Source organism: Delphinus delphis, chromosome 2, assembly GCF_949987515.2.
Source record: "Delphinus delphis chromosome 2, mDelDel1.2, whole genome shotgun sequence".
Classification (NCBI taxonomy): Eukaryota; Metazoa; Chordata; class Mammalia; order Artiodactyla; family Delphinidae; genus Delphinus; species Delphinus delphis.
The window spans coordinates 73,807,177-73,832,622 of record NC_082684.1 but is presented as its reverse complement, the minus strand read 5'-3'; the positions used below and the strand labels follow the sequence as shown (position 1 = coordinate 73,832,622).

The window sequence follows — 25,446 nt, the reverse complement described above, 5'->3', positions numbered from 1 at the left end:
GGTGGCGGGTGGAGCGGAAGAGAGGGAGGGGAAGGGCAAGTCAGGGCAGAGTGGGAGCCTGGCCCCCACGGGCAGCTTTGCAATGAAAACTGAAGTCTGAAATTGGGTCAACCCTGTGTGTGGGGCATGTGTATTATGGCGGACTGGGGTGCTCCTGGTTGCCCTTATGGGTGTCCTTCTCAACAGCTGAGAGGCACATCCATTAGTTTCCCATGATTTTCAGCTTTGGAAGAGACACAGACATAGAAATCAGACCTTCTTCCCTCCCTGCCTCTGAGGCAGGTGGTCTGGAGATCATACTGAGAACAACACAGGGCTGCAGACCCCTGAAGAAGCTGGCCAAGGAAGACCACCCACGTGGGCTCACCACTCCAGACTCCCCGACTCAGCGGACCTTCACTCCCTGACTTAGCGAACCTTCTGAGAACACTTAGCACTGCTGTGAGGTGTCTGCCCTGAAGGCTGTGATGGGTATCTTTATTAGCAGGACTCCAACTTCCTACCAGTAATCTTTGTCCTCTCAGTGGGAGGTGTCCTAGGGGATTGCTTTCCTTCCCTGTGTCTCCCAAGGAGGCCTCACTTGAGAACCAAGTCATCAGATCTTATCCCCTAGAATTCTGCACATCAGCATTCTGCCAACCCCTAAAATGCTCTGGTGCAGGCTGGAGCTGAGGGCCCTCTGTGATGTGGTCACCCTTAGGAAATGAATATTTGCAGAAGTGAGAAGGTTGAGTCATTCTTTCCTAGGGATGACTGTTGCCTTGGAGAGTCTGGGACTGGCTCTGTTCCGACAGTGTTTTAAGAAGACGGTAGGGGCTTCCCTCGTGGCTCAGTGGTTAAGAATCCGCCTGCCAATGCAGGGGATACGGGTTCGAGCCCTGGTCCAGGAAGATCCCACATGCTGCAGAGCAACTAAGCCCGTGTGCCACAACTACTGAGCCTGCGCTCTACAGCCCGCGAGCCACAACTACTGAGCCCATGTGCCACACGTACTGAAGCCTGTGTGCCTAGAGCCCGTGCTCCACGAGAAGCCACCGCAATGAGAAGCCCGCGCACTGCAACAAAGAGTAGCCCCCGCTCGCCACAACTAGAGAAAGCCCGCGCGCAGCACTGAAGACCCAATGCAGCCAAAAATTAAAAATAAATAAATAAATAAAATAAAAATATACGATATTCATTTAAAAAAAAATAGAAGATGGTAGCGGCAGTGTACTTTTTGAATATCTCCTATAAAAAAAGAAAGACAACTAGGAGAAAAGCCCCAAATCCACGTGCAACATCTGCAACAAACTTAGGGTGTCCAGATATCTCCCATGGACCCCAAAGTATGAGCAAGTGGGAATGAGCCCTGGATGCTTCAAGACCCACGTAATATCGGCAACTGTGCAGAAGGATGCAAAAGGAAGCAGGGGGGAATCTGAGGGACCTGAGAACAGGAGACCCTCAAACTGTCTACAGGTCCTTGCTAGAAAGCATGGTGGGTCCGTTTGAGAACAGCAGCCAAAACAGCGAGGGACCTAATAGATTATTTCCCAGGCCTCCCGCCCATGCTACATAGTAAGCACATAACAGGTGCTTATTTAGTGTTTGTTGAATGAATAAAGATCAAATGACATTTTACTGGAGATTCTTTCCAGTATTTGTGGATGGGGAACAGGAAAGGACAAGTTTTTGTTTTGAGTCATGTGGATAAAATCCTTTCTGCTTCCAAGGGTGCAAAACATTGGAATCATGTTGGCAGGCAGGCAGGAAGGCTGAGGCAGTCGTCTTGCTGAGCTTGTGAGAAAGAATCACTCCTTTTTAACACACTCATGCTCACACTTGCACACACACAAACACTCAGTTTGGCCTGAGAAGAAGCCATACTACTGAGAGGCGAGGAGAAGATGCTCCCCAGATACGCTAGTAGCTTCTGACATCAATTCTAACCCAGACATACCAGAGTATCTTTATTGAGGATCTTATAGGTGGGAGGAGGGGGTGGGGTTCTCAGCCTAGGGTGGCCGAGGGAGGTCCAGTTCGTGTCAAATCTGTGTTCAGGAAGTAGGTGCAGAGCTGCCCTTTGCCTTTGACCTTGATGATGCCCCGGCTGTAGCAGGTGTAGCCTAAGGACTGCAGGGCGCAGGCTGTCTCTTCGGTCACCTGCGATTGGAGGAGGGGTGAGGGAATGTGGAAGTGGCCCTACCTATCGCCCCGCCCCCATGCCTCCAATGTGGCTCCCTCACTTGGATCTTGCCCAGGACGCCTGTACTCTCCATTCGGCTGGCCACATTCACCGTGTTGCCCCAGATGTCATATTGTGGTTTCTGGGCCCCAATCACTCCGGCCACTACAGGTCCGTGGTTTAACCCTGACAAGAGGTACGGTAAAGAGGGGCCCTGAGGGGGGGATTTCGAGGAAGCGGAGGGGAAGATGCAGCTCAAGGAACTAGGGTGAAGGGCCTAGGGGCCTTGGAGGAAAGGAGGAGGGGCTGGAGGACTGCGGCCTAGGGAAAGAATTGGATGGATCTCATAGCTTCTGGCCCAGCAGCTTCATGCTCCATCCCAAGGGGTGAGTCTGGAGGGGGCTCCCGGGGTGAGCTGGGGAGCAGCTAACAAAGGATTCGGGAGAGGGAGAGCTTCGGAAAGTGAGGAGGAGGTCCCAGACTGTCCCAGCAAGGGAGGGTCCTCACCCACACGCAAGCGGAAGTTGTTGAATGAGTGCTTGTTGATGACGTCCAGCTTAGACCCAAGGGCCACGGCAAACTCTACCATGGTGCCAAGGTGGCTGCAGCTTTGCTCGGCATCCTGGCAAAAGGCCGGCCCACCAGGATGGATCAATGAGGTCACAGGGATAAGACCCACTTATGGGCCCACCAATGAGAGCCCGGACGAGGGTCAGTACGAAATGAAGGGACGCTGTACCTGCTGTGCGTCCTGTCCAGAGGTGGCGTTCAAGCCTGTAGCTGCCATGTAGGTGCTGCAGATAGTTTTGATTTTCTCCACCCCACTGAACTTGGGCTTGGAGAGCAGCTGTACGGAAAGGAGGCTGTGTCCCCAGTCTCTCTTGCTCTCTCCCAGAAGCCCAGCCCCAGGATTTTGGAAGCTAAAGGACCAGTTGTGGGGTCAGGGATGGTGGCAGGAGGAGAGTTGGTAGTGGGCAGAGTTGCTGGGGAGGGCAGAGCTGGGGGATCAGAGGAGAAGCAGGAGGACTGGGGAGGGAGGATGGGCCTCATGGCCGGGAGAGCGAAGTGGAAGGAGGGACTGGTGGGAAATTCTAGAATCCAGGTCATAGGGTCTGGGGGGACCTTTCAAGTTGTCACCTCATCAAAATCAGCAATTATCTCATTGAGCAGCCGCAGACACTCTAGCCCCTCATGGTTGATGCTGGATTCAGAGTAAAACTCCTTGAAGTCTGGGACTGAGGCGAAGAGGACACAAACACACTCGTAGGACTGGTGGTAGAGGTCCTGGGAGGGCAAGAGGTTGGGGTAAGGGGCTATGCCACATTCTTCCCCCTTCTGGGTCTACATGGGTCCTCCTCCCTGTGTCCACACTCCACCGCCTTGGTTTAAGAAGGATCGGGAAGGAACGAGAGGGGTAGGGCCAGGTTACCCCAGGGATGTGACTCAAGAGTTAAAGATTGGGTCTCATTGCAATTCCAGGAGAGACCGAGGTTCAGAGTCAAGATCACCTCACAGCAACGTGAAGGGAGTCTCTTTTGGAACTGGGATCATGTCCATGGGAATTATCTGTATATCCTATCATATTGCTGAAAAGTGTTAAGTCAGTTAAGTCAGCTTACAAAGATAGCTACAGTTTGGAAGATAAAATGAAGCAATAATAACCTCCAGAGCTTTGAGAAAAGGATTTTTGTTCAAACTCAAAAAAAAAAAAAGAGCAATGGTAGGGAAAGGGGGAATCTCATTAATCCCAGATTCTGGCTCTAAGCTTTCTAGTAGCCAATGAGAAGACAGAAACAGGATCAGTTACCAGATTTCCAGTGTCTATAAGAGAAGAAACCAGGAGAAGCAGAGCTACTACTGATCTCAAGAGCAGAGAGCATGTGGTGAGGCACAAGGCTGCGACATAGCCCCTGAGCCATTTCTTTTAACACCCTCTTGATACAGGCCAACAGCGTTTCCACAGCAGACAGTGCGAGGTGGTGGTGGTACAGAGAAGATGGTGCGGATATGTGAGTGACCTCTGATCCTCTGACTGTAGCAAGATATCTGAGGATCTAGAGCAGGATCATTCAACCGAAGTTTCTGTGGTGGTGGAAACGCCTATTATATGTGCCGCCCAATATGGCAGCCACTAGCCACGAGAAGCTGTCGAACACTTGAAATGTGGCCAGTGTGACCGAGGAAGTGAATTTTCTATTTTCATTAATTTAAATTTAAATGGCCACACAAGGCTAACAGCTACCATACTGGATAATGCAGGGCTAGAGAGATGGGTGGACTGTGTCCTTCACACAGTTCCCATCGACACGCGATGAGGCTTCTGAAGTGGAGAGAGTGGCCGTTAGAGAGGACACTCCTTCCAAGTAAGAACCTGGGAGCCGGAGATTCCGTGCTCGCCAAAGACAGAGCCTAAGCTCTTGTGAAAACGGAGGCACCTGACAGGCACCGGGGCTCGGGCAGCCACCCAACCCATGGTACAGGAGTCCAGAGAGGATGGGCCAAGCCAAGACTTTCATCGTCTGGGGCTCAGGAGCTGGGGGTGGGGAGTCACCTCGTTGCGCCGATTCTGGCCGATGAACTGGGGGGCTACGTGCGCGGGGAGCACATTCTCCAAGAGCAGCCGAGTCAGGTTTTCCATCGTCTCTGTCTCCTCCTGCTCTTGCCTCAGCTTCTTCTTCCACAGGAAGTCCAGGCGGCAGTAATACTCATTCTGGGGAGGGTCACCAGGGGGCCATGGGAAGAGACAGTACAGGGGGAGCCCCAGCTCCTGAGTGTCCACCCCTCACTCCGTGACGCTGAAAACCATCCCACACCCCCAGTTTAGAGAAAAGGCTTAAGGTGCAACTATCCCTGGGGAGACTGCCTTGAATCTAGATTCAAACTAGCGAGGACAGTAGTGGCAGCAGATTTTTTCTTAAGCATGAATTCTCCTAGATTGGGGTGGGAGGGAGGAGGGGAGGGGAGAATTTGAGGGTGCTCCCCTCGGGGAGTGAAGGAGAAAGAAAGGGAGCAGGAAGGTTCACTTAGAAGCTTCTAATGGACACACCATTTGGGCTCCACCCTGGAGAGGTGAGAATAAGGGAAAGGCAGTAAGAGAATAAGGGGAAGATGAAGTCACACATATGGGGACTCCGCCTCACCCTTCCTAGGGAGGCCCTGGAGGGCTGAGCTGGGAGACTTACCTGCCGAGCCAGGACCAGGAGGGTGAAGAAGAAGATGAAGAAGGAGATTGCTCCCATCAGTTTAGGCTCCTTCAGCACCCCTGGCCTGAGGAGGCTACAGGTCAGGGCTTCTCTTTGCCTTGCCCCTTCTCCATGGCCTCTCCCCGCCGCCTCCCGCACCCGTGCCCACGTAGCCCTCGGCCTCCCTCTCCTTTTGCCCTGTGGGTGGTTCAGACAAAGAGATGAAAACACTCCTGCTCTGTCCCATCGCAGCCCGTGCCCCACTGTGCAGCGGCCGTGCGCACCTGGAGTCCAAGGCACCCAGATAGAGGCGGGCGATGAGACAGTCAGACAGCCAGGCGTGGGAGTGCAGGAAGAGGGAGCAGCAGGCTGCCAGCCACAGCAGCAGCAGCAGCAGCTTCAGCTCGAAGCTCATGTGCAGGAAGAGGGAGCAGGAGAGGAACCCCAGCACGCAGCAGTGCACGGAGTACTGGGGGCCCGGGCAAGGCGGTCAGGAGGTGGGGCATGTCCCTCGGGCAGGGGCGGGGGTGGGGGCCGCCCCAGGGCTCCTGTCCTGCCCCTCCCAGGGTCCAGTCCTATCAGGAGGGTAGAGGGTGTCGGCCACACACACACACCAAGTGTGACATATCTGTCCCGGTCCACGGGATGAAGTGCTCTTCAACTAAGGGGTGGGGGAGGGGCGGAGGAAGGCTCTGGAGAAGGAGATTCAGGGCTGTGAGGGATACTCACGGGGACGCTGATGAGAGGCAGGGACCCAGGGATCTCCCAGGAGAGGTTGGAAGCCGTGAAGGACACATTGGGAGCCCGGAAAGGGCAGTTTGATGCTGCCGGTAAGAAGACCTGCAGAAGGAGACGAGGAGCTGAGGCGGGCAGGCAGTTCCTTGGGCACAGTGGCGGCTTGTGCCGGGTTGCAGCTGACCCAGGGATGAGTCGTGGCCAGACTCCTCCAAAGGGGTGGAGCCTGCTATCTCTGGTTGGTGAGGGAGCCTCAGCGCTGGGGTCCTCGCTGGCGGGGGCGGGGGGGGGCAGGGATTAGGGGAGTGGGTGTCCTGAGCTCTAGTCTGTCATGGATCCACTGTGTGATCTTTTGCCAGCCACTTAACCTCTCTGGGCCCCAGCTTCTGCTTCTGTAACTTGGATGGGGGATGATTCCTAAGGTGCTTTTCAGGGATAGAATTCTAGGAACGATGCTAAGTTCTGAAAAATCAGCCAAACTCAGCTTACAAAATCATAGTGAGTAAGGTAAGGAAGGAAGGTCTGCATACATAGAAAAAAGATAGGAAGGATATCCACCAAAGTGTTATTAACAATGATTATGCCCAGGTGGTAGGTCGTGGGCGACTATAATTGTCTTTTACACTTGTCCAACATTTCCAGCATCCCCTGGCTTTAGTCCAGCAGCCCCCCCAAATCCAAGGGTCCTCTTTCAGCCTCTGGCAGGTCCGGCATGCCCTAATGGGGATGCATAGGGCCCCCTCTCTCTCACCAGGCTGGTAATGGCCATGGAGAAGACGAGCAGGATGGTAGCGGTGCCCAGGGCAACTCGCAGTCCGGGCCGTGTGGCCACTAGGACAGACAGTGTGGGCAGCCAGTGCAGCATCTTGGGGCCTTTCAAGACACACTTCTGTGGAAGGAGCATGGGAGTCTTAGCCGTGGGGCTGGGGCACCCACTGCAGGCCAAGTCGTGGTCAGGGCCCCAGCTCGCCACTCTGCCCCCAAGCCCACCTCACCGTCAGGTGCTCTGAGAAGCAGACGAAGAGGAGGAGGAAGAAGAGGAGGAAGGTGATGCTATAGGTGATGGTCAGAGCTGGGGGCCTAAAGAGAGACAAGAGCGAGGCCTTTAAGAACCAGAAGAGGTTTTCTGTGCGCTAGGAGGGTGCCGTTCAGTCTGGTTGGGAGACGTGGGGAAAAGTGGTCCTGGGGATCTGAACCGGCTGCCAGTGAGGTCTAGGCTGATGAAAGGCATTACATGCTGATGATCTGGGAAAGCTGAGGGGTCAAGGACAGTACTGGGATAACGTAGGGACAATACTGGAAGGGGACAGGGGACTCACAGGAGTGGCCGAGGCTGCATCAGACTGGTCTCTGCGCTTTCAGGCCAAAGCTCTTTCATCTGGCTGAGTTTTGAATGAGTCCTCACCCCTCCTAGCAGTGAACTGGGAGTGAGGACCTACTCTCTAAGCTCATTTGCTGTGAGATTTGGACTTCTCAATGGGAACAAAACCTCCTTCATGGGACTGTTGCTAGAATTGAAAGACGGGTATGTGAAAATGCTTGGGGTACACAGAAAGTCCACGGGATGTAAGATAGGAAGATGGGGGCTATGATGACCAGTTCCCCAGACCACATGTTTCCATTTCCTCTGTGGCTCAGTGCCCTGAGCTGAGGGGAAGTGGGCAAGGGAAGAAAGTGTGGGCCAGGGGTCTGGAAGAGCCAGGGGTTCTGTTCTTGAGAATCAGGGCTTCCCTTGCCTGGGGGTCCCTCACCTGTTTGTCACCAGCATCTGGATAATGAAGTTGGAGAAAAAAACCAGGAAGGTGCAGGCGGCATAGTATTTGAAGGCGGGGAGTGCAGAGAGCCGATACTGGAAGGGAGGGGGTCGGTGGAGACAGGGCACCAGTGCTGCCCATCACCTTGAAGGTGTCAGTCCCAGGCAAGGAGTGGGTCCCCAGCCTCACTGTCCCTCCTCCAGTTCCGTCCCAGGTAGCCTCTACCTGTTCCCCAAGGAGCTGCCCTCCTCCCTCCCATCACCAGCCAGTAATTCAATAGATGGGTATGAGCCCTTCACCCACCAGGGTCACAAACTGGGCAGACCTGGGGAGGGGAGGTGGGACCACAGGGCCTGCTCCCTCCCCAGGGTGCAGGAACTGAGGTTGGGAAGTCCTATGGTGACATCCCCCCAGTCTACCTCTTTCTCCATCTCCTTCTCTCGGAAGTACAGTGTCAATGGGTTGAAGTCCTCTGACTGTTTCCACTGTCTGGTGGAGGGTGGGGGCAGTAAGCCCGGAAGAGGAAGGGGCAGGGAGGAGGGCGTGGTCCGGTGAGTCGAAGGGCTAGAGCTGGGAAGGCTCTCCCTTCCTTCCAGGTCCTACCACCCCTCCTCTACCACATGAGCCCAGGCCTCCAGCCCTCCCAGCCCTCTCCTGCTCTCCGTACTTCTGAGAGTTGAGCTGTTCAATGACTTGGAAGAACTTGGCATCCCCGGTGTCTAGTTCATCATCTAGTCCCCGGGGGGTACGGCTCCTGCACAGTGAGAGCCCAGCCTGTCACCAGGGAGATCCTCAAAAGCATCTGGGCAAAGCAGGAGAAGCCCCCCCAGGGAGGATGGAGGCAGGTCACTGGGACAGCCCCACTGTCAAAGTTGTTCAAGCCTCCTCACCGGTCCAGGCTCCACTGGGGGCTGAAGGAAGACAGGGCCTTCTCCTGCAGGGAGAACACAGGGATGGGGGAAGATGGAAGATGGTGAGCGTCCTCCACCATGGTGGAGCCTCTCTGCAGTGAGGCATTCCATTACCTACACCCGGTCTTCACTTGAGCATTTGACCTGGCTGCTTCCCTTGCCTCTAATGAACTCTCTCTCTCTATCTCTATCTCTCCCTGTATATCTCCATTTCTACCTCCATCTCCATCTCTATCTCTACCAAATCCCACCTACCCTCAAGGGAAGGTTCGAACCACATTTACTTCTTCAAGCTTCCTCCTGACTCTTCGGACTCCCAGAGTCTCTATACTCTCTGATTTCCTCATAGTTTCTATCACTTAGGAGGCAACCCTGGATCCTCTGTAGGCATGAGTGGCTGTTGATTCCTTGTCTCATCTTCCCTAAGGATTGCAACAGATTCCAAAGGCAATGACTTGCCCATCACCCCATGCCCCCAAATCCCTGTTGGTTGAAACTGGAATGGCAATGCAAAACACTCTGAATCTCCTCTGCCCTTTCGTGATGGTCAGGCTGAGCTGGGAGGTGGTGAGAGAGGGAAACTAAAATGGAGAAGAAAGGGAAAGAGGAAAAGAAACAAACCTGCTTCCAGTCACTCTCTTCTGCACCGAAAGGAATACGCAATGTGTGCAGAGATGTGAGAAGGAGCACGCGAGCAGGTGAAGACAAGCGCCAAGGAAGGGGGTGAAGATGTGTGGTGACCGTCCTTCCCCACTCGCCTGGCTCATGTGAAGGAAGCAGGGTCACAGGGGGCCACCTCATCCCCCAAACCAAAACCTTGTGTATGTGAGAGGAGCAGAGAGGGAGAGACGGAGAGCGACTGAGAGGTATGTTCTAGGCACGGGGCCATCTATGCAGCTATGCCCGATCCTCACTTTTATCAGACTACCTACCTGCGCCCTCATCCCCGGCCCCATGCCTATAAGTTATCTGAAGGCAAGGAAAACATCTTATTCATTTCTGTCTTCTCAAGAACCAACCTAGTGCCTGCAACATAGTAGGTGCTCAAAGATTGTGGAAAGAAGGAAGGAAGGAAGGAATGGAGGGATGGTACCCACCACACAAACAGCACCCCACCACCCCAAAGTTCTGCCTTGTTTAATAGTAGGCTAAGTGTGAGTCTCAGGATTCCTAACATTTGAATGAGACCCTGGGATATCAGGGGCTGAGAAGGGAGTCTCTGGGCTGGTGAGGTCCTGCCTCAGGAGATACCTTAGAGCAAGGGATTCCCACTCTGCCCTGAACTTCTTAGCCTGCACGCCAGTGGGGGGTTGGGGAGTTCTGGCATGGGTTCTGGGGGGCTTCCCCACCTCGGGGATTGTACCCAATATTGTCTTACAGCCCCTGGGCTCCCGGCAAACCCCTTTCTACCCCACCCCCACTGGGAGGTCTCATCCTGCAACAGTCAGCTGGGTCTTGGGCTCTTCCTTCCTCTCCACCCTGCCAGCTTAGCCCTCTGACAGCTCCCCTTCCCCATGCACTCAGCCGCTGAGCCACTGCTGCCAAGGTCCACCCCCTCCCCCTCCCCACTGTGCACTGATCTCTGGCCCGCTTTCCTGCTGGATGGGAGAGGAGTGGGGATGGGACACAGAAAGGGTACTCTGTAGTCACCCCATAGATTCAAGCTGGTCTACCTAGTAGGGAAGATCCTGGGAAGATCTGTGGATAGGTGGTTGGGAATGCTGAACAGGTTTTGGACAGATCGGGTGAAATGGAGGAGAACGGGCTGAGGAATGTAATCCCAGGGCAAGCCTTTAGGGACATGGCCTGGGCCCCTGCATGAGGGGGTTCTGGCCGCTTGTCATCAAGTACCAACCTCAAGAGTCGGCTGGTGGAGGAGATCCAGGCTCCGCCGGCAGCTGGTGAATCACTGACTACCTTGAAGTGCTATGTATAGGTCAGCCAGTAACTGGCCCTAACTTACCCCAGAGGAGGGGTAGGCCGGCTCCCCTCTCTCCCTCCCCCCTCCCGCCCACTCATGGTGATTTCCTTCTTCAAGGCCATGAGGGATTTTCACTGCCACCTCATTTTATCTGTGTACAAGTGTTGGAGAGTAGGGGCAACAAGCGATTGGCCCCGCCTTCCCGGTCCCAGAGGGGACTGAAGAAGAGAGCGTGCAGTCGCAGGACTGAGCTAAACAGAGACACTTCCTGGTGGGAATAGATGTGCACCACTGGCCTCAGAGTGAGGAGGAAGTAGGGTACCAGGGGAAGGGGCTTTCGTGAGTAGAGGCTGGGTAGCAAGGGACATAGTGTCTGTGGGATCTTGGGTCGTCTCTGAGCTGAGCTCAGAGGGCAGTCATCTTTGCCCTTTCTCTGGAAAGAAGGGCAAGGAAGGTCCTGAACCAGTAACTAGGGTGAGCAGAAAGTTCGGGACCTTGTGACGTCAAGTGACTCACTAGTGGTGCGGGCGGGAGGGGCTGGAAGCGGGCAGTGGGGGTGGGTTTACGTGAGTGCTGGGCTCGTGAAGGAGGTGCGCGTACCGGGAGAGGGGTGGAGGTGGACACAGGGCTCTCCACGTGGCTCAGGTGGGCGAAAGGCTTGGCCGCACCCCAGGACTCCAGGTAGCGGGTCATCAGCAGTGACGGACGCATCTTGGGGCCCTCAAGAGAGGACAGCAACCTGCCTGCAGTGCCCTTCTCGTCCTCCTCCTCAGCCTGGGGCACATGAGGGCTGAGAGTCAAGATCACAGACCCTTCCCCATTCTCCCCACACCCCTTAAAGGCTTGTGTCCCCTCCCCCATGATACACACTTCAGGACACAGGAGCTCAGTCTCTGGCATGGAAGAGATCAGGCCCGTGGGCCAGCCCATGGGGTCCAGGCTGGGCTCTTACCCGGGGATCGATGACAAGGTAGGTCGGCTCCCCTAGCTCCCGAAGGTATGGGTCCCCGTGTTCCATGGCTGCATCCTCCACAGCATAAGCCCCTGCCAGCAGTGCCAGCGTAGCCCCTGTGATATGTACTCGTCTGGAAGGAGGGGGCAGTGGGAATCAGAAGGGAGGGCTTCCAAATCTCTCATTTCTTTCGAGGATCATTCCTGGAGGTCTGACTTCAAGCAAGGCCCTGTGCTACAGGAGGTGTCTCCCAGCTCCCCTCCCTGTACCCCAGGATCTCTCTGAGCCCCACTTGGGAACGTGCCCATTTTAAAGAACTATGAAAACCAGGCATGTGGGAGGCCTGACTGGGCTCTGGCTATAGCCTGCTGGAGCCCCAGCTCTCACCCTGGCACTCCACTCGCCTCCATGTGGTTGGCCAGAGTGACATCATGGGACCAGACATCATACTGCCACTTCTGCAGCCCGATGACCCCGCAGAGCACGCTGCCCGAGTGCACACCCACACGCATGTTGATATCCACGCCGGTGGCTGCCCGAAGTTTCCTGAGCAGAGTGTGTGGAGAACAGTGGGAGTGCTGCCTTCAGCCCTACCCATGCAGCACCCCTCCCTCTCTCCGGGATGACTTCCACTACCCTTCCCGCCCCCACCCCACATCCATCCTGCCCACCCGAGCTGACCTGATGGCCCGGCACATGTCCAGCCCCATGCGCACGCAGTTGATGGCGTGGTCTGGCAGCGAGAGCGGCAGCCCGGAGACACAGTAGTAACAGTCTCCCAGGATCTTGATCCGCATGCATTCATGCTCCTGGGGGAAGGGTGTACAGGGGGAGGGGGTCACCTGGTTAGTGATCAAAGGAGGCAGGAGGGAGTTGGGGAAAAGTGGGAGCAAATGTGGTATTCCTGAAGAACTTCTGAGGTTGGGATTGTCTAGGTCAGATCTAGGGACTCTCTTAACTTGATACGGGGCTGGCTGAGGTCTCCTATGTGGGTGTCTTTCTCAGAAGGGCTTCTGAAAGGTTGGGATGTCTGTGGCTCTCTCCATCTTTGGCACGTGTAGTGTGTATCCAGATTTGAGCATATGAAAGTCACCTCAGGATTGAGGGTTTTTTGGGGGGACACCCAAGATTAAGTTGCTTAGGGGCATCCCTGGGGACTGAGAAGGTAGCTGGGCTGAGGATGCAGAGGGCAGAGGTTTCCCTTGGAAGGGCCTCCTAATGTTAGCGCATCAGAAAAATCTATGGGGATTTGGTTGCAGTGTCCAGAGACACCTATGCTGGGGCTCAGAGCCTGTTTGGGGGTGTTGTGTTTGGGGCATCTGTGAGGATGTTGAAAGGTCTCTCCAGGTTTGAGGTGTGCAGTGAGCAGTTCCATACCTGGGGAGATTTGAGAGGGTTTCCTACCTGCAGTGGGGTATCTGGGAGCCCACATGGACTTGGAAGTGGGACTGGGATCTTATAAGGCAGGATTTTCCCTCGGAAGGGGCTCTCCAGGGTGGGGAGTTTGAAGGTGGGGAAGGAAGCCCCCTCTGACCTTGGCGATCTGGTCGAACTTGCCAAAGAGCTCGTTTAGCATGAGCACCAACTCCTTAGGGGAGCACTCACTGGCCAGCCGCGTGAAGCCCACGATGTCAGCATACAGCACGCTGGGCAGAGCAGACTGCGTCAGTGGGGCTGGGGTCTCAGCCCACGTTCCCTCCCATCTGCCATCCTTCCTTATACCTCACTCCCTGGTGCCTCTTGACATAGAGGCTGTGGAAGTTGTTGGTGCTCTCTGGCCGTGACCCCTGTCCAGCCTGCAGCCGTGCCATGATCTCCGCCTTCATCTCTCGGGCCAGGTAGGCAGGAAGGATGGACAAGAGAAGGTGTTCCTGGGGGAGGTGACTATAAGCACCAACACTCCTACCCCTAAAACCAGGAGCCTCAGCCCCCCAAAACCCTTAGGAGCCCACAGACTTCCCCAGCCCCAGAGGTGTTCCCAGGGCGCTGGCCCAGGTCCTCCCCACCACCTACAGCCTGGCTCCACCCCTGCCCTGCACTGATCACCTTTAGGGACTGAACTTCCAGCACCAATACCGGAGTTAGAGCCCTTTGTTTAGTATCACAACGTTCTAAAATGCTTTCACAAGCTTCAGTTTGCTTGAGCCTCACAGCGGCCTTCCGAGGTGGGTGATAGCCACATTTTACAAAGGAGGAAACAGAAGGTCAAGCGACCCTCCCAAAGTCATTCAGCTTCCAGAGCCCGGCTGTGTGATCTAAACAACTCCTCCCCCCGAGCCCCGGTCCCTCCCGGCCTCCCGGGCCCAGCGGACCTGGTGCTTCTTCTCGGTGTCGAGTCTCCGGCGGGAGTGCAGGGAACTAAGCGCCTCCCGGAACGTGGCGCGCAGCGCGCGCTCCATCAGCGCCTTGTGGTATGCTCCGGCCACGTTCCCGCACAGGAACAACACCGCGTTTGCCGCCAGCTGTGGGGAAGGGTCAGCCTCAGGGGGCGCTGGACCCCGGGGTCGGGGGGCTATTGTGTGTAGCTGGATTGGTCTCTGAGAGGGCTGAGGAGGACTCTGCAGTTAAGAGACCGAAGTATTTCGAGGCAACGGGTGCCACACTGTGGGACCCATAGGGGGCACTTCTCCTCCCCCCGCCCCGCCCCCCCCAAGCGGACTCTTGGCTGCTGCACCAACACGGCGTCTTAGATCTAGAAACCTTGGCACGTACGTTCCCTCTGCTGGGAATACTACTCCACCATCCCCACCCGCGCCGCAGCACGACACTACTCAAGCTCCAATTTTTACATTCTCTGTGATGGTTCCGTCGTCCACATCTGTCCCCACCACCCCAGTCCCCTGGCGAGCTCCCTTCCCCGTGGGCCCAGAGCCCTCTTCTGGCGTTTTGCAGGCATCGCACTGCGCTCTGTACCAGCTCCACGAGGGCACGGTCGGGGTCTGTGTTTGTACCCTGCGCCCAGCGTTGCGCCCTGCCTTGGAGTCACAGCTCATCAAACGGTTGGTGAATGCCCAGAGGTAGCAAGTAGCGCCCAGCGGAGCCAGCCTCGGACGCAGCCTGTGCTCCGTGCGTGCTCACCTGCGGCAGCAGCGCGGGCTGTGAGTCCGGCTGAAGCCCAAGATACAGCCCGAGGACCAGCAGGTGTGAGAGTGAAGAGGCGAGACCCGCGGCGGCGGCGTCCCGCATGCCCAAGGGCAACATGGCGTACACGGTGAAGATGACAAAAAGGAAAAAGGACACCTGGGGGAGACGGGCGCGGGAAGTTGCACGCTTACACTGCTGCGCTGCTCCTCGGGGCCTGGGTGCGCGTCGGAGGCCCGGGAGTCCCCTCCCCACTGCTCGGCCTGCCTCACCTGGTCCCAGGCGCTCACCACGCCCCCGGTGAAGAGGAAGCCGAGGCCTAGCGCGAGCAGCGCTGCCCACACGAGGCCCGACAGGGGACGCGTCCAGCGCTGCAGTCGCTGCTCGCGGGAAGCCAGGCCCAGCAGCAGCGAGAAGCCGCCCAGCCCGCACAGCATAGTGGTCAGGAAGCCCGGGTCTGAGGCCAGCTCCTGGAGGGGAGGGGGTACATGAGGCAAGACTGGCGTGTGGAGTTTGGAGAGCTTGTCCAAGGAGAGGAGGAGTGGGCAGTCCCTCAGAGCCGTTCTGAAAACTGTTTCAAACCCAAGTAAGAAAAGCAGGTAGGGCACCTTCACTTGCCATTCATATTAGGTTGAACCACATGAAATTGCTGATAATCTGTTTTTTTTTTTTTGAGTTTAAGATGCTGCCTTCTCCCTCTCTTTTCTTTTTTAACATCTTTATTGGAGTATAACTGCTTTACAATGGTGTGTTAGTTTCTGCTGTATAACAAAGTGAGTCAGCTATATGCATACGTATATCCCCATATCCCCTCCCTCTTGTGTCTCCCTCCCTCCCACCTTCCCTATCCCACCCTTCTAGGTGGTCACAAAGCACCGACCTGCTCTCCCTGTGCTCTGAGAGCCAGCAGTCTCCTGTGATTCAACCTACTATCTCACTGGCATGCTGCAGGGGGACTGAACCTTGGGCCGTCTACCCAGAAGACCTGGCTCCAACCTCATATTGGCCATTTGTGGATCCAGAAGCTTTCTGAGACTCAGTTTTCTCGGAACGAAAGCACCCCTCCCACCCCCACCTGGGATCCCAAAGCAAGTGAGAAATTCCAGCTCACAGAAGGCACTTAGGCATGAGTGTATCCAAATCTGGCCAATTTGCTGGGGAGATTCCCTGCCCGGGGCCAAGGTTCAGAGTTTCAGGCCCCGCCCACCCCCCAGCCCACCCCACCCCACCCCGCCCTCAAGCAGAGCTTGGGCAGGGGGGCGCCCAGAACCTCCCTCGCCTGCCTGGGAGCTGGATCTCACCATCACCTCAAGGCGTAGAAGCCCCCCACTCCCACCCCGGTCTCCACCGTTTGTCCCCACCTCTTCCTGGACTTGGAGGAGGACGGCCAACGACTGGTCACATCCAGTGGTTTTCCCACCTTGCCTCCGAAATGTGAAAAGAAAACTTGACGCAGGATACTTCCAGAAGTGGAATTGAAGATCCCCTTTCCCCCCACAAAAGAAACTGGACACGGGTTCATTTTGGAACTAAATGAGAGTGGGATGTAAAGTGTCTTCTGGGACTCTGTGGGTACAACTGCCCTACGGCCCCTAAAAGGGAAAGAAAACCAGGAAGCAGATTCCCACGGGGCCCAGTGTAATCCCCCCCCACCGCCGGAAAACTGGAAATTCCGGTGTTGGATTTATTCTAGGACCAGTAGATCACAGAAGCTTGTAAGGTCTGAGGTCTGTCAGTACCTGCAGGGAAATTAGAAGCGTCGAGGGCTCAGCTATCTCCTCGTGTAGACCCGGAGACTGTGGCCCAGAGAGGCAGAGTGACTAGTGCAGGGTCACTGCAGTTCCTCAAGGGCTAGCACTTGTTTCCCGGGTCCCAGCCAAGAAAGCACATCGAAAAGAAGATCCACGTGGGACTACCCTGGTGGCATCCAGTGGTTAAGACTCCGTGCTTCCAGTGCAGGGACCGTGGGTTTGATCCCTGGTTGGGAACTAAGATCCCACAAGCTGCAAGGCGTGGCCGAAACGAAAGAAGACCCACAAGTCCCAACCCTGAAAATGCCCCTGAGGCAATGACCCTCCCGCTGTCCCCGAGGAGGCGCCCTGCACCAGAGCCCCACTCCCCGCACCGCCCCCGCCACTCACCCTGCCGCTGGCCCAGGCAACAGCGAGCAGCGCCAGGAGCCCGACGAGCACGATCACCAGCAGCAGCAGCAGCAGTGGGTACTGCTGGCTCAGGCTGTAGTAGGTCTCGTAGAAGAGGTCTTCGCTGGGAGGCGGCCGGGGACTGAAGAGGCGGGCCATGGTCTCCCCTGCCCAGAGCTATACCGCCTTGGGGTGACCCCTGGGGCTGAGGAGGGCCAGGGTGGGTTACTGTCTGAGGCCCCAGCTAGCCCCAGCTGTGCCGTTCTCACCAGGTCCAAGCCACTTGCGCCCGGACCTCCCAACCTCGCTATCCCACCTCCCCCAGGCACTCCGTGTGACCTCCTTGCCTTCTCCCAGTTGGCAGTGAAGGGACTGCTCAATGCTTTGCTTCTCCTTCCTCAAACCCAGACTGCAGAGGTGCTCTAGCAAAAGCCAGGGGCACAGGATTCAGGGTTGAAGCAAAGGAGCCCCGGCTACCTCCTTTCCCCCAACTCACTGCCGCAGCTGAACGGGCTAACCCCAGGGCAGGTTTCGGAGTCACACTGGCTGCTAGGCTATTAGCTCTGAGCCCCGGGCAACAGGCACTTCCCTCCCGGCGCCTCGGCGCCCTCCCACTTCCCCGGTGGGACAGCCCGGCCCTTCCTGTGCCCTAGCCGGACTCCGCAGGCCTCCTCCCCCACTCTGATTGTCTCTCCTAACTCCACAGCCTCCCCACATCTGCCCCCTCAAGGAAGAGGAATGCGGACCGCGGGGGGAGACGCAAGGGGTGGGGTGGGCTGAGCCAAGCGTCAAATGTCAAAATGGGTTCAGAACCTTGGATGTGGGGAGACTGAGGGTGGGCTGGAGCGAAGGCTGGCAAGGATGCGGGGAAGAAGAACAGGGTGCCACGCGGGGGCTAGGTTCTAGGTTAGGATGGGAGGCGGTCATTCCCTGCTCCTCCAGCCTAGACGGCAGCGCTGTGGCCGTATCTGAGTGGTCCATACTCCAGTGGTGTCCAGCTCCAGGGGAGGGGCACATCTGCGTGTAGCTTTGTGGAGCCGTCGCTGTCCACTCCCAGACAGCAGCTGAGAATCAAAGGGTTCCAGTGCCTCCACGGAAGCAATGTGTGCACGCGGCGGAAGGAGGTGGTAGTATGGGGGCTGACGTACGAGAGACTAGGGGCATCATGCAGGGAGATGTGCTGGGGTCTGCAAATTCCCACGGCGAGCCCCCTCCCCAGGACTCCACTGCCAAGTCTCCACAGCCCAGGGAAAAGGTGGTGGCAGGACCACAGCCTCTGTCCTCAGGGTTTGGTTTAGGGTGGGGTCTGGGCCTGCTCTACAGGAAGTGCTCTGCCCTGAGATTAGAGCTGCCCAGGAGCCAGACCTCCAGGATTCCTTCCTGCCGCCGCCAGCTGGGCCCTGACCTTGTGTGCCACAACTCTGCCCACCTACAGCCCTCAGCATCCCCCTTCCCGCCCTAGCCAGACACGGAAGTGCCTTCTCCTCCCTCGATGTCAGCTCCCCCGCCTCTCATCCACGTCCCTTCCCGCCCCTGGCTGAAGCTTTAGCCTCGTCGTGGTGCTTTGGTCAAAATTCCACCACATTTATTGACTCCTGGGGCCACAAAGACAGTTCGGGTGCAGGCCTGACGGCCCTCAGAGAAAGTCTAGGCTAGCTGCCTCAAGTCCAGGAGGCAGTTTAGAAGCTGCTTCGGTTCCTGCTATTATGATACCAGCCCTGTGGCCCACTCCAGCTTCGGGTTCTTGCTGTCCTTCTTTCGAACCTGTTCCTTGGGGGGTGTGCTGGGGGCCCCTATCCATGCCCCGAGGTGCCAGGCCCTGCAGGGATGAGGCAGTTCTTCCTTGTATAATCATATGGTTGTTGTTTCCAATCTGTACCCCTTGGCTATGAAGTACGGTAGGAAACCGTGGCCCTTTAAGAGAAAAAGTGATGACGGTGGGAGGGTTAAGCGCTCCCGAGACTCAAAGTGAGGAGGAGCGGCAGGGTGGAGAGGCAGTGGCACCTCGTGTTCACCCTGGGGAAATGCAAGTGTGGGGTCTCCGGGCCTGCCAGTGACTGGGTCAAGGTGTGTCTTCAGGCTGCACCTTCAGAATTGGGTTTGCAGAAGCTCGAGAGGAGTGGCAACTAACATCTGAGACTCTGATGTTTGGGTCTTTTCTGATAGGAAACCCTCTGAGCATACATGGCAACAATGGAATGGAATTCAGGGGTTCACAGAGCTGGTGTTGGGGAAAGTCAGAAGGCTCAGGGGCAAATCCAGGCTTTGCTGTGTGACCTCAGTGGATGTCAGTTTCTTCGTTTATAAAATGAGAAAGTTGGGTTAGGTGGCCTCTAGCCCTTTCTCATTCCCTTCCCCAAGTACCCTGGATCTATATTTGGTCTTGAGGAAGAAACTTGTGGAAGAATTGAGCAGGGGGAAGGAAGGAGGAAGGAGTGCGGAGTGGGTACCTGGTACTGGATTTGGCCCTGGCGCCCTGGGAGGCCAGTTGGTGTCACGTCTCTCAGCCCCCTGCAAACAACACAGGGCTCTCAGGCCCCCTGTCCTGGGCCTTGTTCCCCTACTGCAGACCCCCTCAGCCCCAAGTCTCCCCTAGCAAGGGGACAGGATTCACAGGAGTCCTAGTGCATCCCCTAGTCCTACCAATGTCTCACCTGATACCCTTGGGGTCCAGGACCTGGGGTCCAAGCCGAGGTGGGGCTGGGCTTCTGGTTTCTGACAGGTAAGGTCTCTGGATTTTGAGGAGGTTGGGCTGTTGAATCTGAAGAGGTCTCTGCTGTCCAGGGCAGGCTGAACCTGCCCTCTCTGGGCCCTGATGCTCTCGGGAAGGTTTGTACATTTTTCAGGAACAGACCTGGGGTACCCCTCCAGATTCAGGTTCATCATTTCAGAGACCATGGAATCATGGCTTCCTGTGGTTCCCCCAGGGCCATCCATTTCTGTACTTTCCCGGCCTGGCTTGAGGACAGACAACAACCTGCTGCTGCCCCTGTGCTCAGACAGGAACTCCTTTACCTGCAAGGATGGGGAGCTGGCTGGGCATGGAGGTGGGAGAGCCAGAGCAAACCCAAGGGAGGAGTCTCTTGCTTCATATCTGTTGTCTGGGAACTCAAGGATGGGGCGGGGACACTGGGGACAACAGTCAAGGCCTAGAAAACAGTGGTCAGTGGGGAGTCATTGGGTGGTCAAGGGAGCCACGTTGTGCCATCCTGCCCAGCTCCTAGGTGGGGTGAGGGCATTGGGCACTCACTGGGGAGACTGCAGCATTCATCTTTTTACCAGACATCTCCTTTCTTTACCAGATCGAGGACTTTCTGGGTGTTTGGTCGGCATTCTGGAGAGAAGGCAGAGTGGGTGGCAGGTGAGCAAAACTTCTTTTCCAGTGAAAAGCCCCTGCTGACAGATCCAGGCCTACCTCAACTGCCAGCTAAGTGGTCAGCGCACCTTGGAAGGAGGGTCTCTTCTGGGGCTCATGGCTCCAGCAGTGCTGCATTAAATCCTTCAGTACTTCCAAGCCAGGATCTCAGGGCCAGACTGGGGCAGCTCAGTCAATGCAGGCCGGATCTGCCTCTCACACACTGCTTCCCGCTGCAGTGATTTACGGTCCACTACTGGGGTGTGGGTGTGAGGAGAAGACATCCAGAGTATGAAGGCCACCTGAGCCATCACGGAAAGGGGCAGGGAGTGTAGGAGATGTAAGGAGGGAGTAGGGCCGTCTGAGCAGGTAAACAGGAAGAGGAGGGCTTGGGGATTGGGGGTTTGGGGGAGGGGGCACCTGAGGTGAAGGATCCCAGAGTCTGCCTAGAGTTTTACTCTCAGCTTCTCTTCTGGCTAGCACTGCCCACATTAGGATCCCGAAGCTGCAGGAGACATAAAGCTGAGGCCTGACCCAACTGCTGACAAGACTCCTTTCCATATACCATCCCTTAGAAGGACCCAGAGACGTGTAGAACTTGGGGATGTGTGTTTGGAGTACCTTACCTGTAGACATCACTGGCCATGGAGGCCTTCCAGTTTATATCAGCCAACAGTTCTGGGGCCAAGTAAGCTGGGGTGCTCCCTGACTCCCCAGATCCTGCCCCTGTCTGTGAGACTCCCAGAAACGTGGACAGGCCAAATCTTCCAGCTGCAAAAGGAGATAAGAAGGAGGAGATAGGAGATGGACAGGGCCTAGCAGCCTGCAGAATCCTTTCCTCTCCCCCACAGAAGGCGCAGGCCCTTCTGTGGCTGCGCAGATATTATGGTCCCAGCCTTGTAAAGGGGGTGTGGGGGGTTAGCGGAATGGTAGGACCAGTGAGGCTCCTGGTTGGAGGTCTGGGTCCCCGCTCCATGGGGCTGGGTCAAGGTCTGAGTCTCCTGGACTAGGTCAGCCGCGGGTCTTTGGAGGACCCCGTGGGGTGGACCCATGGAACTGACCATGTTGGCCAAGGCTTCTATCGCCTGGTATGGCAGGGGCTAAAGCTCCTGGATGAGCCTTGACACTTGGGCAGCACTGTGTCCAGAGGGAGATGCTGAGGGTATTCAGAAGACAGGGTTGCAGCAGGTCCTCTGTCCAGTGGGTGGGGTTGGAGCAGCTCTGGGGCAGGACCTCGTCCAGGGGTTGGGCTGCGTAATGGATGTGCTGACCTTGGCATGCAGCTCTGAGTCCAATAGGACGTTGGGGGGCTTGAGATCCCGGTGTAGAAGCATGGGGTTCTGGCTGTGCAGGTAGCACATCCCGAGCACCAGGTCCTGCAGCAGGCGGCAGAGGAGCGGCCCTGGCCTCGGGCACTGGGGCTGTAGCAGCACCGCCAGGGAACGTTCTCCATGAATTGAGTCACCAGAGCCGGCCCAGACACGTACTCCCACTCCAGTTTCTTTGTGACCCCCAGCAGGGGCAGCACATGATTGTTACACAGGCTTGCCATGGCCTTCACCTCCCGGGATATCGCAGGCCGGCACTCTGGCGCGGGTTGGAGCCGAGCTCCCTCCTGGGAAGATCCTTCCCTTCCGCACTCAGGCCCTTCCACGCAGAGGCCCCTCCTCCTCCGCCCAGCTTCCCAGACCAGACACCCGCCCCCAAGCGGCTCGGGGCACTCACGAGTTCACGATCTTCGCCGCCACTTCCAAACCCCCAAGTCCTGTGCTGTGCCCGGAAGACAGCGCCAAATCCGCCTCTGCCCATGAACTCGGGGTTCTCCACTTCCTCGATGGGCACCAGCGGGGCTGAGGTACCGCTGTGCCTGAGAGAGGGGGCTTCATCACCCGCCGGCCAGGGCCCCAAGGCCGCGCGGCTCCCCACACCGCCCCACCCCCCAAGCCCCGTGACTCAGCTCGTGTTGGTCAGTTCAATCTCCAGCCTCCCGCGTGAGCCCCACTGTGCCCTGGGGTTGGGGGCCGGGAGAGGGGTCAGTCTCCAGGCCACTGCACGGATTCCGCTTCCCGGGTTGCTTTCTCTACACTGCCTGGACCACTTCCTTCTTTGACGGAAGCCTCTGCAGTCCCACCCTCAGGGGCAGGTTGGGGGGAGGGGTGCCGGTGAGGTGCCGAAGGGAAGCTAGCGCTGTTCCTCGGGTGCCACGGCCAGGTTCATTGTCACTGGGTATGCAGGGCGCCACGGAAGGAGTCCTCACCTTCTAGGAACCCACAATCAACCCCCTTCTAAGCTGGCGTCTCTCCCTTCTCCCACCGGATTCCCAGCTCCACCGCCAAGCCTGGGATGGGGAGGACATTATGGTCCTAAGCTTCCGCTCTCCCCCAGCAGCCTTAAGATCACAGCTAACACGTGTCTAAAGCTCACCGTATAGGAGGTACATAATATAGATTAGCTTATGTAATTCTCACATCAACCCTAAGGAGATAGGTACTGCTTTTGTTACTTCTTTATAGGTGAGGAAGCGGAAGCATGGATAGTGTAAGTACCTGGCCCAAGCGTGTGTGGACCTGACCTCCAAGCCTGGCTCTGAACCATCAAGCTTTGCTATTTTCACATAGGCTTCAGCTGGTGGGGGAGGTGGCTGGGGTAGGTGTGAAGCAACCAACAGTCTGCATTCCTGCCCTTGGTAGTGATTTGTCTGCTGGCAAGACCAAGACCCACTCCCAGGGTCTTGTGGTCAGCTAGGCGAATTGGGCCAGCCAGAGTGTTGCTGTTATTGTGGTGTATACTGCAGTGGAAACACCTCAGAGCCTCTCTGCCCTCTCCCCTCACGGCAAATCCTCCATGCAACTTCTCTGGTTAACAAATGTTCCCGGCAAGCATTTACTCTGGACAAGGGCCCTGGAGAACTCAGGAGCAAGGGGAGCCTTAAGGATTCAGGGTAGACAGAAGGCGTCCATATTTTACCTGCCTAAGGCCTGACCATGGCTGGAGGTTCTGGAATTAGATAGAGCCAGCCTTAGGCACTCGGTTCTTTTTGGGGAGACTCAACCCTGTGGGTCATGGGTCATGGGCCAGGACTCACTGGAGGGTGCTCACCTTGGTGTGAAATTTCCGTTCTGTCCAGTGGTCCATGGGCCCTGCTAGTTGGAGCAAAAGTGGCCAGCAGTTAACTGTGGTTTCTTGAGCACTTGGAACTCCGGGATCCACATCATGAATTCTGGTGGAGTCAGTCCATGCTATTTTCAACCTATTTAGGGAATTCTTAGACTGTAGTCTCTTTAAAAGCTGGTACATGGTAGGTACCCAATAAATATTTGTTGAATTGAACTAATAAATGAACAACCAAAACTTCTGAGGCTTCCTTAAGATGCTGATCACCCCAGCTGGCACTCCATAATCATCGGGAGGAGAAAGGAGGTTGGGCTTCTTTATGGTTTAGGGTCTCTTGCCTGCACCTGCACAGCTGACAGAATCCATCTGAAGACTTTATTATGGTGATATGGTGGTATCTCACAAAATATAAAGGCAAGTTTGGCAGGTCCTCAAAAAAGTCTAGTTCAGGAGCTAAGAGCCATCAGAGAGGATAGCCATTCCTTTCATGATTCGTTCTGAGCTTGTGGGCCCAACACCTGGGCTCCACTTGAGGAGAGTAGTTAGAAAGGAGTTAGAAGTGTGTTTAAAAACCTTTTACAGCTGGATTTCCTTAGAATGACGTAAGACCCTGAGAGTCAGGGGAAGCTACTGTAAAGCATAGGGTTGGGGATGGTGTCAGAGCCTATAATACCTTTTGACTCAAAATAAACCAAGCCCCTTTAAGAGAAGGAGGGGTAGGGAGAGGAGCCTAGAGTGAGTGCCTGAGAGGACCATCTGCTTTCTTCTTCTGGCAGGAGGGGACTGGCAATGGAGAGTTGAGTCCTGGATTTTGGAGCTCTGGCCTTTCTTGAGGCCTGGTACCCCTGACCCCAGTTGTCCCAGGCTTTTGGAGTCTATTTGGGTGCCCCTCATCCCTTCAGTTCTCTACTGCTGAGACCTATATTTATTAGTACAACAGGTGTTTATCATATATCAAAAGAAAAAAGCAGGTTATAAAACAATATATACCATATAATCACATTTTTGTTTGTTTTAAAAATTCTCTTCCAGTAGTATCACAGAGTTTGCAGAAGCCTCCCATGGCATAATACCTAAATGCTATATAAAGCACAACATATTTTAAAAGTAAATTAGGGACTTCCCTGGCGGCGCAGTGGTTAAAAATTTGCCTGCCAATGCAGGGGACACGGGTTCGAGCCCTGGTCCGGGAAGATCCCACATGCTGTGGAGCAACTAGCCCATGCACCACAACTACTGAGCCTGCATTCTAGAGCCCACGAGCTACAACTACTGAGCCCACGCACCACAACTACTGAAGCCCATGTGCCTAGAGCCTGTGCTCTGCAACAAGAGAAGCCACCGCAGTGAGAAGCCTGCGCACCTCAGCAAAGAGTAGCCCCTGCTCTCCGCAACTAGAGAAAGCCTGCGTGCAGCAATGGAGACCCAACACAGCCAAAAATAAATAAATAAATTTATATTAAAAAAATTAAGTGGTCCCATATTATTAATGCCCCCTGAAATCCAACAGAAGCAAACGGAATTCTCCCTAGAGGAGAGCATTCTCAATCCAAGCCTCTAGATTAAATTTAGCCAAATATAAACTCACCAAAAAGTTACTAAATATGTAAGGATTCAAGTCACCACAAATGAGAATCAGCAGGAATAATAATCAACAGGTTTAAATCTTTAAGGGCTCCAGAGTTTGGAACAATCAGATGATGTATCTAAAGCAGCTATTGTGAAATGTTTAAAGAAATAAAAGATGGAATAGAAAACATAAGCAAGGAATAAGAGATTATAAAAAATGCCCAGGTAGATTTAGGAAAAAAATAGAATATCAAGAAATAAAAAACTGTATGTAAGAATTAAAATTAAAACTGCAATGCAGAAGATATAGCTGAAGAAAGTGTACTAAAAGATGGATCTGAAAAAATCCATCAAAATGCAGCAAAAGAGACAAAATGATAAAAAAGTTAAGAGTCAATGAATGAGGTGGTCTTACAGTCACCAAACTGGCTTCTGCATGAGGAGAAGAGAAAGAAAACGGGGGCAAGGCAATATATGAGGAGCAAATGGCTGAAGATTTTCAAGAATTGATGAAAGACAAGAATTCACGAATATAGGAAGCACAATTTATGCCAAGAAGGATAAATA

The 25,446-nt window shown here is 55.4% G+C and overlaps 2 protein-coding genes across 2 annotated transcripts; both read right to left on the bottom strand.

The window, feature by feature from the left end:
• Positions 1 to 1,912: 1,912 nt before the first annotated feature.
• ADCY4 (adenylate cyclase 4) lies at positions 1,913 to 17,277 on the bottom strand. Its single transcript, XM_060004762.1, has 25 exons — positions 16,842 to 17,277; positions 14,973 to 15,170; positions 14,698 to 14,859; positions 13,932 to 14,081; positions 13,342 to 13,490; positions 13,154 to 13,265; positions 12,301 to 12,428; positions 12,007 to 12,165; positions 11,620 to 11,752; positions 11,268 to 11,441; positions 8,726 to 8,769; positions 8,503 to 8,589; positions 8,255 to 8,324; positions 7,833 to 7,930; positions 7,077 to 7,161; positions 6,833 to 6,970; positions 6,076 to 6,186; positions 5,631 to 5,815; positions 5,347 to 5,431; positions 4,716 to 4,874; positions 3,302 to 3,448; positions 2,904 to 3,011; positions 2,672 to 2,786; positions 2,226 to 2,350; positions 1,913 to 2,142 (listed from the first exon to the last, which is right to left on the bottom strand). Exons 1-25 carry the CDS (start codon positions 16,998 to 17,000, stop codon positions 1,990 to 1,992), a joined length of 3,234 nt encoding a protein of 1,077 aa, XP_059860745.1. The 5' UTR covers positions 17,001 to 17,277; the 3' UTR covers positions 1,913 to 1,989.
• A 1,139-nt stretch (positions 17,278 to 18,416) lies between these two features.
• Positions 18,417 to 23,331, bottom strand: RIPK3 (receptor interacting serine/threonine kinase 3). Its single transcript, XM_060001981.1, is given in 15 exon segments — positions 18,417 to 18,755; positions 19,292 to 19,352; positions 19,496 to 19,624; positions 19,626 to 19,856; positions 20,092 to 20,119; positions 20,121 to 20,175; positions 20,286 to 20,363; positions 20,366 to 20,452; positions 20,655 to 20,701; positions 20,823 to 20,967; positions 21,464 to 21,640; positions 21,643 to 21,781; positions 21,918 to 21,953; positions 21,955 to 22,114; positions 23,282 to 23,331. Coding segments are annotated over 15 exon segments (1,701 nt in total). The 3' UTR covers positions 18,417 to 18,477.
• Positions 23,332 to 25,446: the final 2,115 nt, after the last annotated feature.

Coding starts and splice junctions, on each gene's coding strand:
- ADCY4 (XM_060004762.1), bottom strand. CDS start 17,000: ATGGCCCGCCTCTTCAGTCCCCGGCCGCCTCCCAGCGAAGACCTCTTC. Junction 3,449..4,715: donor GCCAGAATCGGCGCAACGAG/GTGACTCCCCAC, acceptor TTGCCCTCCCAG/GACCTCTACCACCAGTCCTA. Junction 3,012..3,301: donor TAATTGCTGATTTTGATGAG/GTGACAACTTGA, acceptor CTTTCCGTACAG/CTGCTCTCCAAGCCCAAGTT.